Raw genomic sequence first — 17,678 nt, 5'->3', positions numbered from 1 at the left:
ACAATGTTGAGGTATTTGTACTTTACTGGAGTATTTCCAATTTGTTGTACTTACTTCTACTCCACTACACCTCAGAGGCAAATGTTGTCCTTTTACTCCACCATTTGAACACTTTAGTTACTAGTTACTTTGTAGATTTGGATTATTATTACAAAACAAACATACATTAACCAGTTCAGCCGTTATATTACTATCTCGGCCATTTGAAAGCCGATCAACAAGCTCACAATGCGTAACTTGTACTTGTAACTTAGTGTTTCTGCATGGCAGTATTGATACTTTTACTTAAAGGTAGGGTTTTTATTTTTTTTAATTGGTTAAAGTACTATATTCTTATAGTAATCATTGCTACAGAGTTTTTGTTCGGTCACAGGGGTCTCTCCAGCTCTTTAGTAAACAGAATATAGTACATTTTCAGGTAGGTGACACATTTTAAGCCAATCAGGAGAGCTGGAGAGATATGGGAGACTCCTTATATGGACAGGAGACACACGGGGACTACACATTTCACGCCCACTTTTGAGACAGCGCCGCTACTCGAGGTCCGTTAGAACGATGAACTGCAGCTGCCAATGCATTCCCTATGAGAGGATATGAAAGTTAGCCTACTTTTAAAATTATCCTGCATTAACTGAAGACGATATTGATTTAAATAAAAATATGTTTCCAAATGTATGGAGTGTCTTTGTCAACATATCTTCTTGTTTTCTTAATAGTTGATGTGTTTCACATTTAATTTGCCACTTTAACGAGTTACCCATAATGCTAACACAGCAGAGGGTAGACAGCAGACGGGCATTTCAGTGACATCACTGTCTTTACGAGTGCCGAGCGCCGACCAGTGGCGTACGCACTGTAGAGGCAGCCAAGGCAGGAGAGGCGGTCGCCTGCCCAACTAAGATCTCGCCTCCCCTAAAAAAATAAAAATAACCCGAAAATGTGTCATTGCGTGCTTAATGTCCTCAAAGTCACGCATCCAACAAGCTTTGAACTGAGCAGATTGGACCTTCTGTTCCAGAGATAATGACCAAAACCTATTGAAAACGGCCACTTTCGCCAGTTTTCTGGGTATTGAAAACCTCAAGGGATGCGTCCGTGACGTCTATACCATGCGATATAGATCTCCGATGCTAGCGGTTTTGACATACTGATGGAGTATATTATAGTATATTGTGGGTAGTATATCGAGATGAAAGATATGGGACATTAAAAAGGACAAATTAAACAAATGGGACAGATTATTAGAACACAAAAAAAATCGCTACAGCCTCAGTAGTTAACCAGTGAAATGACGGTATTTTACAATGCCTCTCATAGAGATTGCATTGAGAGCTGCAGTTCATCGTTGAAACGGACCCCGAGTGTCAAAAGTGGGCGTAGATTTGTAGGCCTTCCGCTTCCGGCCGTGTGTCTCTATCGTAACGAGCACTATCAGAACATAGACCCATTTTGCAATTATTTGAATAATTGCAAATCACTTACCCTACCTTTAAGTAAAAAAATTGAGTACTTTTTCCACCACTGGTTATACTACGAGCAAGGCCTCTTCCATACGCCATCCAGTTTCTTCTTTAGAGCGGACAAGGCGAGGCAACCAGTTGAGTCACAGTATTTCATGGGTCACGAATTTCGGTGAAACAGTTGCCAAAACAAAGATTTTCTTTGAACTGATCCGTGGAGATGTTCAACTCTCTCTACATTGTCGTCTTCAGCATTCGACAATTAGAGTCATGTATTTACGCCATACATTATGAATCGAGTATATGCGTTGAGTACGTGTTTACTGCCTTCAAAGTATTTTATTAATAGCCCCCTGGCCTAATGGAAAAATTATGCCAAACAATCTTAGCAGTGGTGTAAAGTAACTAAGGACATGTACTCAAGTAGCCTACTGTATGTACAACTTTGAGGTATTTTTTACTTTACATACCTTTAATTCTACTCCACTACATCTCAGAGGCAAATATTGTACTGTACTCCATTACAATTATTTGAAAACTTTAGTTACTAGTTACTTTGTGAAACATAGTATTAACCACTTCAGCCCTATTTGAAAATAGCCAAAAATAACATGTTGTGAGCTTGTAGATCTGTTATTTTTAAAGGTTTTTACACATTTTAAAACTTGATATGGGACCTTCTGCATAATGACTACTTTTACTTTTGGTACTTTAAGTATATTTTGATGCCACTACTTTTTTATTTTTACTCAAGTATATTTTGAATACCTGACTCTTACTTGTTACAGAGTATATTTCTACATTGTGGTATTGATACCTTTTCTTTAGTAAAAAAATCTAGTACCTTTTCCATCCACCGGTGGGGATACAGATTGAACGATTCTAATAAACTCAAAATCCCATGATGCACCGAGATATTCGTTGTTGTTTTTATTTCCGGGTCAAGTATAATGTGCATCACAGCTGAGCCGGGAAAACGTGAACCTAAAGTTGTAAACTACCTCAATATGACTGGCACCCTTCATTGATTGAAAAGGTATTATTTTGCTGTTTAATTACATGTATGTATGTGAATTATGTGGACCTATTTCTTACAGGATGGAGACTTATTCAGTATGAAGCTTGAATTGCTTGCCTGACAAATCTGTTATTTTATTTATTCTCAATTAGCTCTTGAGACCTAAACTGAATTTAAACGGTAATTGACTCTTTATCTAAACGGCGAATGGCTGTTAAAACTGTTCCAGTTCAATGTGTTATTCATTATTACAAGTAAGTACATTTTAAGAGTAACTTCATGTTCTACAGCTGATTATGTATTTATAGTTTGCGATAGATTGTGGTATATTGTGAATGACTGAGTAGAAAATGACAGTAATGGGATGAGACACACCTCCTATAATTACTATGTAGTTATCCTGTGGCTACGCCTTACGTACTAAGGTCATAGGCATAAGCAGCTGTAAGTCCCTCCTTACAACCCAGGTTGAGGGGATTAATGCTATTCTTAGTGTGTGTGGGTAGCAGTAGGTAACAGACAGTCCTAGAGGAGCAAGAGACGTTTCAAATCGTATGGAGTCTCCTTCTCTAATTTTCTCATTTTGAGTGACACTTCTTTCATTTCCTCCTCTCTCTCTCTCTCTCTCTCTCTCTCTCTCTCTCTTGCTCTGAACAAGCCTTTTCTCGTCAGCATGGACCTCGGCAAGGCTAAGCTGCTGAGGACGGGCGTCAACGCTCTGCACCAGGCCATCCACCCGGTGCACGGGATCGCGTGGACAGACGGAAAGCAGGTCTGCCTGACGACTTTCTGCCACAACAAGGGCGAGGTGAAGTTCGGGGAGACCAACGTCATCGGGCAGTTTGAGCACGTGTTCGGCCTCTCCTGGGGTGTCTCGGGGTCCCCCGCCTTGCTCGCCGTCCAGCACAAGAAGCACATCACCGTGTGGCAGCTGCAGCTCAGCCCCCTGGAGCAGAACAAGCTGCTCTGCACGCAGACCTGCGAGATGAGCGAGCCGTTCCCCCTGCTCTCCCAGGGCTGCGTGTGGCACCCGCGCCTCGACGTCCTCGCCGTGATGACCAAGAAAGACACCTCCGTGTTGTTCTCGGTCAGGGTTGACAACAGGAGGGTTAAAGCGGACATCAAAGGCAGCGGTCTCATCCACTGCGCCTGCTGGACAAAGGACGGCACCCGTCTGGTGGTGGCTGTCGGCAGCGCTCTGCAATCCTACATATGGAACGACGCACAGAAGAGTCTGGTGGCCTGCTCCTTCTGCCCCATCTTCGACGTGGGAGCCTACATCTGTGCCATACAGCCCACGGGGGAGGCTCAGGTGGCGGTGGCCACGGAGCTGCCTCTGGATAAAATTTGCGGGCTAAACGCTGGCATGGCCTTCGAGTTGCCCATGGAGGCCGAGCACCTGCGCGCCCGATTTTCGCACTCGGTCACATCGGAAGACGACAGCTCCGTGGACTCCCGGAGGAGGTCGTTTGATTCGGACAGATCCGGCATGTCCCCCGGCCCCGGACCCATAGATCTCACACACATCCTGGAGAGGCACCGTCGCTCCGACCCCAGCCCCCTCGTAAACCTTCGACGGCGGGACACCATGACGGGTTCCGGCCAAGACTCATCGCACCTGATTCTGGTCACCTACGAGCGGAAGGTCACCACCACCCGGAAGGTTAACATTCCTGGCATTCTGGTCCCAGATATCATCGCCTTTGACCCCCGGGGCTCCACGATGGCCGTGGCGTCCAACTCCTGTAACATGGTGCTGGTGTACTGCGTCACGTCCTCGTCGATGCCCAATATTCAGCAGATCTCTCTGCAGAAGAATGAGAGGCCCAAAGGAATCTGCTTTCTGAATAACAAGACCGTGCTGCTGATTGTGGGGAGGCAGAAGTCCATGGACCCCGCCTTCCTGCAGTCTTCCAACACAGACAAATACATGCTGCGCATCATGGTTAAAGAACTGTTGGACGGCGAGACCCCGGTCACGAAAAATGCCTCCTCTGCCCACAGTCTTGACACCGCCCGTGACGTAGGGATTAGGAGGCACTCGGATCATCGTCTGCCTAAAGATGACGGGGAGATTTTGGGGATAAAGGACTTGGTGTTGCCTGGAGGCGGGGTAGTTCGCTCACCAGGCAGCAGGCGTAGGTTAGTGGAAGAGGTCAGGGATCTCAGCCCCGTCGCCAGCCCCAGGGACTTCTCCTCCAAACATACCTCGGACCAACGGTCCATCGACGCGGGGGACGTCTTCAGCATGGACCACGGCGGACGCATGACCAGCCTCGCGTTGTCCGGCCAGGCCAGCCGGGACTCCGGCCGCGCCGGCTCTCCGCGCCATGAGCCGTCAAACAGACTCCGCGCCGAGGGCACGCCGCCCCCGGCCGACAAAACGAGCGCTGCCAACGAGCGCTCTATGGAGCTGCTGGTTCAGACCATGGAAAGGCTGTTTAGCCGCTGTGCAGAAGTACAGCAATGCCTGACTGAAATGAGAGAATACACCCAGAACGGGAGGAAGCCTCAGAGCGTATACCCAAACGCATGTGATCCCCTATATGTTAACGTCACATGTCAGGTATGTATATTTAAATGTACTGTAAATATATTACGTACACACATTATGCCATGATTTCTTTTGTTTTATACTATCCCACCACTAGTAGATTATAGATTTGTACATATTAACCCATTAAAACCGGTGAAGCAACTGTGTAATTTTAGATTTTAGCCTTGGTTATTCAAAAATGACAGATATACAAGCCCACAGCGCGTCACTTCGTGTCGCACTGCGAGCTTGTCTGCTATTTTTGAAAAATTGCGTGAGAAAAAAGTGTGAGAACTACTGATTTAGAAGGCATTTGCGGAATCCGCCTCAGGTCTTAATGGGATGAAGAAAGATCTAATTGACACATGGCAGGGGGTTTGCGTGAGAGCCGATGAGGTATTGTGGTGGTACTGTGAACATTATTTTGCATATATGATGCATTTTGACACCCCTACTGTTCACCTCTGTGCAGAGGCAGCTGTCGGAGAACGTGTTCATCGATGAGAGAAGGCCGGTGTTGCTGTGTGAGGGGAAGCTGTGTCTCCGCGTCGTGCAGGACCTCTTCAACCTCACCATAGTGGAGATGATGTATGGTACGTCTGCTGCGTCAAGCCTACTCACTTGTTTTGTTTTCAAACTCAGTGGGCAGACACAGAGGGGCACTGAATTGTCCCCTTTAGTTACAACAGCCTAGGCCACAAAGTTTGGGCCGTCACGGGGGCAATTAGAAAGGAGAGGAAAATGGCGAGGGGGGGGTAGAGATCATATGTGTGTGTGTTTGTGTGTGTGTGTGTGTGTGTGTGTGTGTGTATATATATATATATATATATATATATATATATATATAAAATAATACTTTCAGTTCCAATTAAATTCATAATTGTGCCAGTTTAACCACTTTGAACCTGGTCATGTCATTGACATGCCTGTCATTATTGTCAAAATCTTTCGAAATGTTTTAAAAATAGTAATACAAAAAAAATATATATATATTATAATAATAATAGCCCCTTGAAAATAAGATGATGCATCTCAAGGGGTTTATCCTCTAATTAGTTACATTTTTGACTTATGTGTTGTGAGCCTGTAGATCAGCTATTTTGGCTATGGCTATTTGGGGGTCCTTAATGGAAAGGTTTGGGAACCCCTGGCCTAAGACAATAACGCTTCCGATGCAAGTAGTTACCAGTCATAGTTCTACACTGTATTTCCATCAATGTGGTGTCTTGAGTCTCCATGTAAGCTTAAACAATAGTCTCTCATCTTCACGAAGAAGCCACATATAGTCCAGATCTCATGTTAATCTTAATTCTGTCCTGACAGAGAGTTCAAAGGGTTAGTAACTTCCTGGAAACTATCGTTCCCTGGCTGTATTTTCAGTAGACGCTCGCACGGAGGGCTTCGCCTATAGGTCACCTGGGTCACATAAGCCATAACCAGCCTACATTGAAGAACCAACTGAATGGCTTCCTCAATTTCTTGCAACTATCATTTTTAAAATACATTATTATTTTCCTCCAAGGGAGTAAGAACAGGTCTTATATTTCATTATGGGGGTTTCATTATGACGTGGTATTGTTGAGCAGTGTTTCTCTGTCAACACGCAGGGTCTATAAATGGAGGTGATTAAAAGACTAGAGGTGATTACAGGTCTCAATTCAGAAGCAGCTTACTACTACTCTAATTAAACGGCCTGTGTGTGTGTATTTGCTGCTTCTTCATGACCCACTCCCGGGACTCCCCTAATGCTGATAAACACAACATCAGTGATGTCGGTGACACAATTGAGGGGATTTGTTATCTTCTGTCACTTTCCTCCCAATTTCAAACCTCATTACTGTATATGCCTATGAGACAAATAGGGCTGAACATTAATGGAGAAGAGTAATAAAATCACACAGGCTATAATTGCATAAGGGAGTCCAAAATGTACTTAAAAAACAATGTATTACATGTATAGTATTATTACTTTTGGTAATATTTGGTCCTTAAGTGATTGATTGATTGATTGAATATGAATGATTGATTGATTGAATACTTTATTAGTCAAAGATTTTAACAGCACGTGGTACAGTCACACATTAAGGCTAAAAGGATAACACTACAAATACAAAACACTATATGTACAAAGGAGAAAAGGGAAGAACAGCGGCAGTTAATGACACCTCCTTTCTATGGGAAATTGCCTTTATCTTCCATTGTGGTCTTCTGATGATTTGTCAGGCCAGTTTTGAAAGAAGCCAGTGATGCAGTGATCTTTTAATGGATGGTGTCAGGTCATTACACATTTTGGTGGCAGAGTAGTAGAATGAGAATGCTCCCATGTCTGTGCTATATTTGGATAGTATCAGATCGTTGTCGTCTCCCTCTAGTGTTGTGGCTGTCTCTCACTTTGGAGAATTAGTTAGTCAGGTACGAGGGTATTGAGGGCACTGCCCCTTTGACTATCTTAAATACCAATCCCATTATTTGCTTAAACCTCTCTTCTACCCTGTGGGTGAATATTCATTGATGACCGGCCTAGACTCAATGGAGACTCTTTCCCTCATTTATCAACGGAGCGTATAAACCGGCTTATATTTTTCCATATATTCGGCCGTACACCAACGTCGAAGTCACATTTATCAACGAATCCTACATCCAATCCTGGTGTACATCAGGTCGGAGCTTTGATAAATCTCACGTCTGAAAACGAGCGTCATTTAAATAACACGCCCTTAAATATTCTGGAAACACCCCGATTTTACGACATGAAGAACCGAAAAGAAAGAGTTTGGCTGGCTCGCCTCGCTGCCTGTCAAGTCACACACACACGCACACGCACACGCACACGCATCTCTCTCACTCACTCACTCACTCACTCACTCACACACACACACACACACACACACACACACGCCCAACTGTGTCTTTCATGTAATCCGTAGCGGTACAATCTTTGTCACTGAATGAATGACATATTATGATACCAATCACATAGCCATGAATGGAATACGTTTGTATATTAATTTATTTAACCCATACCGAGCAGTGCACAAGCATTCATGTAGGATATTCCCCGTGAGACTCGGACGGGCGGCAGTGATTCTGTCCCGCCACGTTAATAAGAGATTGGAGCGTCGGGTTTATATCCTTAACCCAGCCAGGTTGTAGTCTTCAAAACTCTCTATGACATAACTCCTCCATAACATAGGACAAGCTACTGTAAGTTTGTACACCTCACTGTCCATGAAAAGATCGTCGGGAGTCCCGAAAATGCGCTTGCAGAAGCACTGTATATTTTGAAAATAGCAGATCTACAAGCTCACAACGCGTCGCGATGCGACCCGTTTTTGAGCTTGCAATTTTAAAATAGCCAATGCAACTGAATGACTGTTAAAGCAGTTTGTTTAAATTAGTTTATAAAATGTGATATTTTCACAGGGATTATTTATTAGTGTAGATATACATTTAAGAGTGGATTATGTGTCCAGATGCCTGTCAGACAGTCAGACAATTCTGCTCCGCAGGTCTAGAATGGAATAAACGGGTGCAGCCAACGTCAACAACTGGTCTCGACCAGACGTGAGATCTCAGCCTACGGTAGGATGAAGCCCACGTCAGGATATATTGATAAATGCCGAAAGGTGCGGTGATCTCGCCGTACGCCCATTATTTGGGCTGCACCGCGTTGATAAATGAGGGCCAAATTGAGACTCTTTGAGTCTCTGCCGGTCATCAAATTATTGGCTTAGGAATGCGACAAAAACAAAGAAATCTACATGAATTCAAGGCTCCATGGGGTGTGTAATCGATAGAAAATATGTAATTTTGGGGGTGAACTATCCCTTTATCTAGAGGAACATTTATGTCAACATTGGTGACAACAATTTCGAAACATTGCCAATAAACAGCTCATTCGTGCTTTGACTAAATAATGCTTAGTACACAATCAGCTATAATAACGCTGATTATAACACTTTCATGTTTTCTCTTCTTCCAGGTCCGCTGTGGGTCGTGTTGGTTGCCGATGCGGACGGCTTTGTGCCCTTGACGTTCAAGACGAAAGAGGAGCTCATGGTACGGAACGGCAAGAGGAAACCAACCCTGCGGACCCCTGGGAGTCCGGAGAACTCCTGCCCGCCCAGCCCCACCCGCTCATCCACCTGCCCGCCCAGCCCCACCCGCTCATCCACCTGCCCCAACGTGAACACAAAGCCTCACACAAGTCTAGAGCCCTCAACATAGCACCCGACCCGTCGTCATATGGACTCAATTCTACCCACTTGCCTAATGCACAGAGATTCAACTGATATGAACAACCAGAGCAGAGCTGCTGTTACCGATAGCTTCTTGCTTTCTAGGAATGTACATTGGTTTTTTTTGTCTTTGTCTACAGGAAACTGTTGCACGTTTGAAAGTTGTTGGGGTTTCTTCCGTTGTTGTTGTTTTTTAAGCTACCGTTTAGGCCTCCAATGCCGCTGTTACAGTATAACTCCGTTATAATAACCCACAGGAAAGTGCATCCTTAATGACTCTTTTATGAAAACCTCACAGTCACAACACCAGGCTGTGTGGTAACACAAGCCACCACTAGAGGGCAGCAACAAAAAAACAGAAACAATCCTTCATGCCATTTTGTTGAGAGCAGTAATCCAGTGGTTCTCAAACTTTTCAATTTCAAGGAACCCCAGTTTGGTATGGCTTATGCCACGGACCGCTATAACTCTGAGTGAACAAATGGAACCTTATTTGATTACATTTGTACACTCGCTTAATTACACACCCACAAGGCTCCATTTGGTTCCTAGCTATCAATCATTTAACTGGGGACCCCCTGGAACCCCTCTCAAGGACCGTAGGGACCCCACTTTGAGAACGACTGCAGTAGCCAATATTAACAATATTAAGAGGAAATGTACTGTGTAGCGTTGTGACAGGGTGTCTCACCACGGGAACGTGAGACTCTGTGGTGGTACTTTGACAATTAAACTGGACTGCAATATTGAGTGTATTCTGGTGTTTGCCTTGCTATTTTTTTGCCTTTCAATGTTTACTGTCTTATATTATCTGTTTTCAGGACAAAAGACTCAAGTTCAGTCATTCTACTAACCAACGTCAATAGCATTTATTTAGTTCATCAAGCTGTTGTAATCAGATACCGTTAATAAATACCAGCAATATAGAACCTAACACAGCAAATAGTAATATACATTCATTATTATAAATTAAGTATTCGCATCTCTCTATTTATATATAGCTGTACATTACATGATCATGTGGAAAAACACTTAAACTCAAAATAGTTTACAATAAAACAACTTGTTTGGTTATTTGCTCAGTGTAATATACACTAATGAATGGAGAACATCCCAGTTGGATTCTGGAATACGTGGCCATTGGATTTGCAGAATCTCTCCCCGTCAAACATCAAATCACACATTTCTTAAATCCTCCATTGTTCTGGAAGCGATGCCTTGTTTCCTGTGGGAATCAGCACAAAAAAAAAAGAATTTGAACCCCAGCAGTATCACAAACCACTTGCACTCCTCCATAGCAGTAATGATAACATTTCTTATAGCACTTATTTAATAAAGAGACTGATATAATAAGTGTAATTAAGGTTGAATCAAGGGTTCTGGACGATATTATGATGGCTGCTCACCGTAGCTCCTCCAGGCAGACTTTGTTCCTGAGTCGGACATCTTCGCTGATGGGATAGAGGATCAGGATCATCAGCCCTGTGATGATGAAGACCACCGGCGCTCCACCAATGAGCAGCTTGAGTGTGTAGGCCACGGCGGCAGGCTGTTTGCAGGCGCCTGTGTCATAGCCAGCAAATCTATAAACACACACACACACACACACAACCCATTTACACTCAGGTTACAGGAACTCAACCTCAAGTCAGACATTAACGTGTGTGTTTGCGAATGAGGATATAGTATGACACCATTAGCATGATCCATTATACATGAGCGTTGTGGTAATGTATTGATGGTGGCTAATGAGCAGAGCTAACGAGAGACTAACTGGTCTGAGTAACAATGGAGTTGAGACTTTGTAGCACTTTATTATTTCGTAGCACATGCTATACTTATTTTCTTAGCACTCTAATTGACCAAACACTTTGTCCTACAACCGTGTCTCTCAGAAATGACTAATCTCGCTTGAAAATAAGTTACCTAAGACGAGCGACACAAATAAATTAGGCAAGGTTCATAGCACTTACTGTACTCTGACCTTTGTAAATGGATAAGATCAACTGTTAACCACGTTAACCCTGGTGTCCCTATTTTGGCAAAATAGCAAAAATAGAAGATCTACACTCACAACACGGTGTAGCTTGTAGACTGGCTATTTCCGCCGCTCAACACAGATGAAGTAGAAAGTGGTTAAATGCCAAAACTGTAAACTGAAAAGTGTAGCTAAGACTTACTGCAGGCACAGGGTGGAAACTCCCAGGGAGATGCTGGAAGCAAACTTGGTGAAGAACACGTAGAATGAGTAGAAGATGGCCTCATGACCTCTAGAGTAGGGGTTAGCCAGCCTGAAGTCATCCACCACATCTGGTAGCATGGACCTGAACACACACACACACACACACACACACACACACACACACACACACACACACACACACACACACACACACACACACACACACACACACACACACACACACACACACAGGAAAACAGAATGTAAATAACAATATTTTCTGGACTCTTAATTTGTATTATTTTTTTAATAGTGTATTTCCTTGTTTTTCTTTCCTTGCTGATTGGTTTGTCCTTGTTTTGTTTTCTGAGGTTTTATTTTGTGCCTCACCACTAATGACCAGAGTCACTTTTATGATATATAGGGACGTTAAGCTGATGTGCAGCTAAAACCTCAGTCCCTCACTTCAATCATCTTACACAACCCAGTCGAGGTGGCACCGTCTGAGGATGCGAGGTCTACTTATAGGCCCCTGATAAAACGGTGGACGTAAATTATAGAACTAATAACACGATCAAATGATCGGCAGTGCCACCGGCCCACAGGACACAGTCGGGATAAACGCTAGGTAAACAAATGTCCCTCCCACACTAAACGGGTCCCCCCTCCTGGGAGACCCTGTAATTTTGGGTCTGAGGGAGGGAGGGGACGGTGGAGGAGGTCTGCCATGGAAACGACAGAATAACAGAGAGACAACAGACAGAGGATGTACATTGCTCCCCACTCTGGTGTTGTAATAGCTATTTGAGTGTGTGTGTATGTATGGTTTACAGCAGTGTTTCCTAACCTGCGGTCCGGGCTCCCCTTGAGGGGGCACCAAAGATTACAGGGAGGGGGACATCAGGCTTTGTCTGTTTGGATGTACGGTAGCCACTCCAAACTTTTGAGCATGTTGCACAAATTCATAACTTGCTTTTATCCACTGTCTGCCTGTATGTATGTTCTCAATGTTATATCAGTCCACCGACCACCGTGTCACATTTTTTGGCACCAAGGAAAAAAGGTTGGTAACCACTGGTTCACAGCAGTTGCCCCACTCTCTCCCATTCATAAAAACCAAATAAGACATCACTGCAGTGTATGACCGTATCACGGCCTCTGTGAATTGACAGCTTGTTATGTAAGGGAGACATAACAAGCTGTTTGTTTGTCAGTCAGCGCAATGTTGTGGTTTAACTGATGCCATTTTCTATCAGAGGCACTGTGCCACAGATAGAATAACATAAACACTGACTGTACTGACATACAGCCATAGGGCCAAATCAAAGGCTTACCTACTGTAAGTAAGCAAATAATATATTTTTTTAAATAATTCATAATTTCATAATTGAATTGCATAATATATTACATTATGAATAACATGCTGTTTTTAATAAAGACCTTAAGATGGGGGGGGGTTCTTCTAATGTTGAAAGAGGTAAATTACTCGTTGGCTAATTAACCACTTAAACCCTATAAAATGTTGTTGACCTCTCAAAAGGGTCTGTACTAGCCGATCTGTAAGATCACAACGCGTCTTTATAGATCTGCTATTTCCGCCAATGTTTGTCTATTTTCGCAGAATGTTCGCCTATTAAGACATGCCCAGAATTGGGATGCTACGGTTTCATGTGGTTACGTTTGTTAACCCATTAAAACCCGGGAAATATCGGTGTCATTTTGGATTTTAGCGTTGGCTATTCAAAAAATAGCAGATCTACAAGCTCACAGCGCATCACTTCGTGCTGCGCTGCAAGCTTGCACATCTGCTGTTTTTGAACATTTTGTGTTTTTTGAAAAATTCATAATAATTTTTAACACAAATTTTCTCTTCTGGGGGTCCCTGGCACAAAACATTTTCAGATGGGGGGTCTGCGGCCAAATACATATACTTTTGGGGGCACTAAATCAGTCATTTAGAAGGCATTTGTAGAATCTGCCTCAGGTCTTAATGGGTTAAATAAAATGGGCTCAAACATTCACTCCACACATTCACATATCACTTTTCATCTCTTGGGGTGTAAAGATGGTTTACCATGGCAGCAGGAGCGACGCGGCCACACTGAGTCCAGAGGAGACGGCCACAACGTAGGCCACCACCACGTTAGGAATGAGCACCAGCATCACCGTGAAGGGCATGATCCACTGGAAACACATCCATACAAAACACAACATGAGGCACATGATCCACTGGAAACACATCCATACAAAACACAACATGAGGCACAGCCGTTGTCTGTATGAAAGACAACACGAGCAGTATAAGAAAAGATGTTGTAATAATACCCTTGTCCAAGAAGAAGAGTATACCCATGTCATTTAATTTGGAATTTTAAGTATACTATAGAATTTTCATGTTCACTGTAGCAGTTTAACTGAAGAAAGAGTTCCCATTGTGGCAACTTGGAGGTAGGAAAAGTGAAACCTTTATCCGTTTTATGATATTTAAAAAACTATATTTTTTATTTCTCCTTAAACTTAAACTTGCCTTTGTGGAATTGCCTGAATGGAATGGGGTATAACTTACATTATGCCTTGCCTTACAATTTACAATTTAGGTCTTCTATCTTTGTCCACAAGATGGCACTGTAGCATCAACACTCAGCACACAATCTAAAGGTACTCTTGGTATAAATAACTGCTTCAGCACCTCAGAAAAAAATGAAGCACAGAAAAAATCGAAACACTGCTCACCGTGATTCCGCAAAAGGCAGCTGTCTTCTTCCCGAAGCGTTCCAGAAACCACTGCCAGAGAGGGATGCTCACCACAGCAGAAACCTGCGGAAACGGGTTCAACCGGATATGTGTGAGGTATGCATGTGAAGTGACTGGTTGTGCAAGCTTGTCAGTCAGCCCGATCAATATGTTCTGTGAAATTAATTAGTAATGAAGACGACGGCTCATAGTGAGTATTTGTAAGTGGAGCAGCTCTTGCAAAATGGTCGGCGGGGTTCGAGTAAAACTAAAGATTGTTCTTAGAACTAACCATGACAAAAAAATTTGATCACCTGTACTTTTTACATTTTAGTTTAGCTGTTTTGTATATGCACTAAATAATATATGGTCTGTCTGTTGTTAGTACACATGCACTGTAATCAGAAGCATTTCCATAGGTGGTCCCAAGAAGGACAGGACAGTGAGTGACGAAAGCCGTACTCACCAGGATAGTCAGCACAATGTTCTGGAAGTGATCCCTCAGGTCCACAGCATAAGTGCAGAACAGGACAAAGTTGCTCTGCACCAACTGGAAAGCACAGATGAAATGTCATTTAGCCACTCAGAACCTGCCTCAGAACCTGCCTGACCCGTCCTGTCTATTCATCTCCATCCCTGCTTGGCATCTCCCTGTGCTGAGTGCCAAGCAAAGAGGAGACGAGAAAAGATGCTGACAGCTTTTCCATGCAGTGGATTATCCCAACTCTGGGCTTGTAAGAAATGACAACTGACACCTCCTCTGAGAGGAGAAGAGAGAGAGAGAGAGAGAGAGAGAGAGAGAGAGAGAGAGAGAGAGAGAGAGAGAGAGAGAGAGAGAGAGAGAGAGAGAGAGAGAGAGAGAGAGAGAGAGAGAGAGAGAGAGAGAGAGAGAGAAAGAGAGAAAGAGAGAAAGAGAGAGAGAGAGAGAAACTTTGTGGCAAGATTCAGATATCTAAGAGTCTGAAATAAGTTAAAGAATAAACTATATGTCAAAAATGAAATGCGGGCAAGTGACGTTTTACCACAATACAAACAACAAGATGACATGCTGTGTCTATAATATTTGACAGACGCTTTTAACTTTAAAGGCTTCAGTGAGTATTCAGCAACGCTGATCAAATCAACATTGAGCGCCCACCATTCAGACACATTTCAGATCCTGGCAGTCACCCCCACAACCCCCAGTCCTCCAGCCGCCCCCCCATTTACAGTAAATGCCTCATGTCACGTGTCATGTCTGAGAAGAGCTTCATAAATAAAGTAGCATTTACCTGAATGGCCACCGTGATGAAGAGGAATGAGGCGGTGAGGGTGAGGTACGGGCCATGCCTCATCACCAGGATAAAACCCTTGTGGAAGGGGATCTGTTTGTCCGTCTTAGGAGTGTACGGGTCTGAAAAGAACATACAGTAGGGGTCACAAATTAGGATAGAAATGCCTGTCTATGCCCAAAAGTACAAAACAGCTCTTTCCCCCCCAAAAAAATATATATTAAAGCGTACTACTGTACGCTGCTTTTTTCCACCGCTTATGTGCACAGTCAAGTATTCAGTTTCATTTATATTTTAATTTGATTTGTATTTTTCGTTCTTAATTTTTCAATGTGACCTACTGTATATTTCGTCCATTTGGTTAAACTTTAAGGACTTACAGACACTGTGCCTATATGGTGAGTCACTTATCGTGCATATATAGACACTTGGTGAGAAGAATGATTACAGTCAAACTGTTTCTGCCTGTGACACACCCCTCTTTAACCACTAAACCCTATATATACTTCATTGACAAGGGTTCCCCAGGGCTATCCTCAACCCAATCCTTTTTTCCCTCTACACGAAATCTTTTCACCAAACGTTTGCCTATTATGACATGCCCAGAATAGGGACGTTATAGGGTCCGTGTGGTTAAGTGGGAAGTGGACCACACAACCAGTGACAATGAGAGCTGAAAACATTTGTCAATTGGACAGTTAGTTTTCTCACCGTTAAGTGCTATCTTCTTCTCTTCAATGTAACTATTATTCCAATGTGTAACTGGTGGTGCCACCCATGAAGTCATCCCACTGTGCATATAGCATATCAAATAACACACCATGAGACATAACACTATAGATCATCCCTTTTGATAGGCAGAGGGGTTTGCTGTCCGGCAACACTAGAAGTGCCCCTGCATTGCAGTGGACGCTTGGTTTGCCCCCACGGGGGGTTGCAAAGTACAGTGAAATATAGTACAGAGCGGGGAAAGAGGGAGGGCATCACACCAGCTGTCCCAGAGGCAGTGGTGATTCACAGTGACTCTGTTCAATTATCTTATAGCCAAGAACAGATTATTATACTGTAGGGCGTGTGGAGAAACACAAGACTCCTCACCCAGCCCGTAGTAGAAGCTCGCTGGTGCAGCGGCAAATATTGCTTGCCTCCCGCGAACACAGCCAGTTGTGTTCGTATGGACACTCAAGTTACTTGTGATATTCTTTACATGAATGGCTTGATGGATTGTTGTACACATGTGTTTAGACAACACAATACACAGCATTGATCCACAACCCCATGTATGGGCCCAAGAGAATAGTGTTAGAAATGGTACAGGGAGAGATACTCTATTATGTACAGCATTTTCTGTAAGATTGCTGATGGGGCACTTTGGAAAGGGGTGAAGGGTCAGTGCATTCACGGCACGCCCCATACAACGCACAAGCGTGCGCACATGCACACACATAGTATAGTATATGTTCCCACAAACAAGCATGTACACACAAACACTCACCATCTCTCTCCTTGACTCCAAGGACCATCACCACGGTGCAGACGAGGAACACTCCTCCGATAACGCCGGCCGCTATCATATACACCTCTTTCTGCAGAGAAGAGTAGGGGAATGAACATCAATGAATCTCTTCTTATCTGCATGCACAAGGCAGCACACCACCTTCTATTCTGAGCTCTTCCATAACCACATAACCCCTATTTTATGTTTTGACGTACAATGGTGTCACGCTGCAAAAATAGCCAATTGATGCGTTGAATTGTTATGCGTTGTGAGCTTGTAGAGCAAATTTTGCTTTATTTAACATTTTAGAATTTTTTTTTGAATTAAATAAATATTCTGCTTATAATAACATGCCCAAAATAGGGACGCAGGATTAAAAGTGGTTAATATTCAGTTCATTATACTCTCGATTGCCTCAAACAAAACATCTTGGTCATCAAACATTCTTAAGTGACACTCATTCTCAACTTTTTGCTCCGTTGTTTTTCAGCAGCTCAGCCCAGGAATAAGCGCAAAATCTGCCATGCCCCCCTTCCACTGTACAAATAACGACATGAACAGGAAAGAAACCTCAGGCTGATCTGTATCCTAAAATACACACTTAAAGGTTTAATGCCTAGAAAACCCAACAGGAACTGCACTGCCTTAAACAACTCTAGGTTGTTTGCTATTTTTCCATGTGGCACAGCAGAGCGGTTTATTATTTATTCACATCAAACGTCCCTCGTTTCCGCGGACCGAG

At 43.4% G+C, this 17,678-nt stretch overlaps 2 protein-coding genes across 3 annotated transcripts in view; one reads left to right on the top strand and one right to left on the bottom strand.

The window, feature by feature from the left end:
• The first annotated feature begins 2,417 nt into the window (after window positions 1-2,417).
• Window positions 2,418-9,505, top strand: wdcp (WD repeat and coiled coil containing). Of its 2 annotated transcripts, none has more exons than XM_080453605.1 (4): window positions 2,418-2,496; window positions 3,151-5,044; window positions 5,487-5,607; window positions 8,997-9,505. In XM_080453605.1, exons 2-4 carry the CDS (start codon window positions 3,152-3,154, stop codon window positions 9,239-9,241), a joined length of 2,259 nt encoding a protein of 752 aa, XP_080309731.1. In that variant the 5' UTR covers window positions 2,418-2,496; window position 3,151; the 3' UTR covers window positions 9,242-9,505. The 2 variants fall into 2 exon arrangements, with proteins under 2 accessions (XP_080309731.1, XP_080309730.1); XM_080453604.1 differs by having other exon boundaries at window positions 2,429-2,496; window positions 3,137-5,044.
• Window positions 9,506-9,638: 133 nt separating this feature from the next.
• mfsd2b (MFSD2 lysolipid transporter B, sphingolipid) overlaps window positions 9,639-17,678 on the bottom strand; it is a 29,247-nt gene continuing 21,207 nt past the window's right edge. The window contains exons 8-15 of the mRNA XM_080453607.1: window positions 16,934-17,024; window positions 15,439-15,560; window positions 14,634-14,717; window positions 14,168-14,251; window positions 13,509-13,618; window positions 11,433-11,576; window positions 10,659-10,835; window positions 9,639-10,477 (exon numbers count right to left, since the gene is read on the bottom strand). Of these exons, the coding sequence (XP_080309733.1) occupies window positions 10,429-10,477; window positions 10,659-10,835; window positions 11,433-11,576; window positions 13,509-13,618; window positions 14,168-14,251; window positions 14,634-14,717; window positions 15,439-15,560; window positions 16,934-17,024 (861 nt within the window). The 3' untranslated portion in view covers window positions 9,639-10,428. The remainder of the gene's footprint in view (window positions 10,478-10,658; window positions 10,836-11,432; window positions 11,577-13,508; window positions 13,619-14,167; window positions 14,252-14,633; window positions 14,718-15,438; window positions 15,561-16,933; window positions 17,025-17,678) is intronic.

The sequence above is a fragment of the Gymnoscopelus braueri genome (genome assembly GCF_963280865.1).
Source record: "Gymnoscopelus braueri genome assembly, chromosome: 16".
NCBI classification, from domain to species: domain Eukaryota; kingdom Metazoa; phylum Chordata; class Actinopteri; order Myctophiformes; family Myctophidae; genus Gymnoscopelus; species Gymnoscopelus braueri.
This window is presented reverse-complemented; position numbering and strand designations above follow the sequence as displayed.

What these genes read in the sequence shown, in the direction of transcription:
- wdcp (XM_080453605.1), top strand. Translation starts at nt 3,152, where the DNA reads ATGGACCTCGGCAAGGCTAAGCTGCTGAGGACGGGCGTCAACGCTCTG. An exon ending in ATGTTAACGTCACATGTCAG is followed by an intron (nt 5,045 to 5,486) that starts GTATGTATATTT and finishes ACCTCTGTGCAG; the next exon opens with AGGCAGCTGTCGGAGAACGT. An exon ending in CATAGTGGAGATGATGTATG is followed by an intron (nt 5,608 to 8,996) that starts GTACGTCTGCTG and finishes CTCTTCTTCCAG; the next exon opens with GTCCGCTGTGGGTCGTGTTG.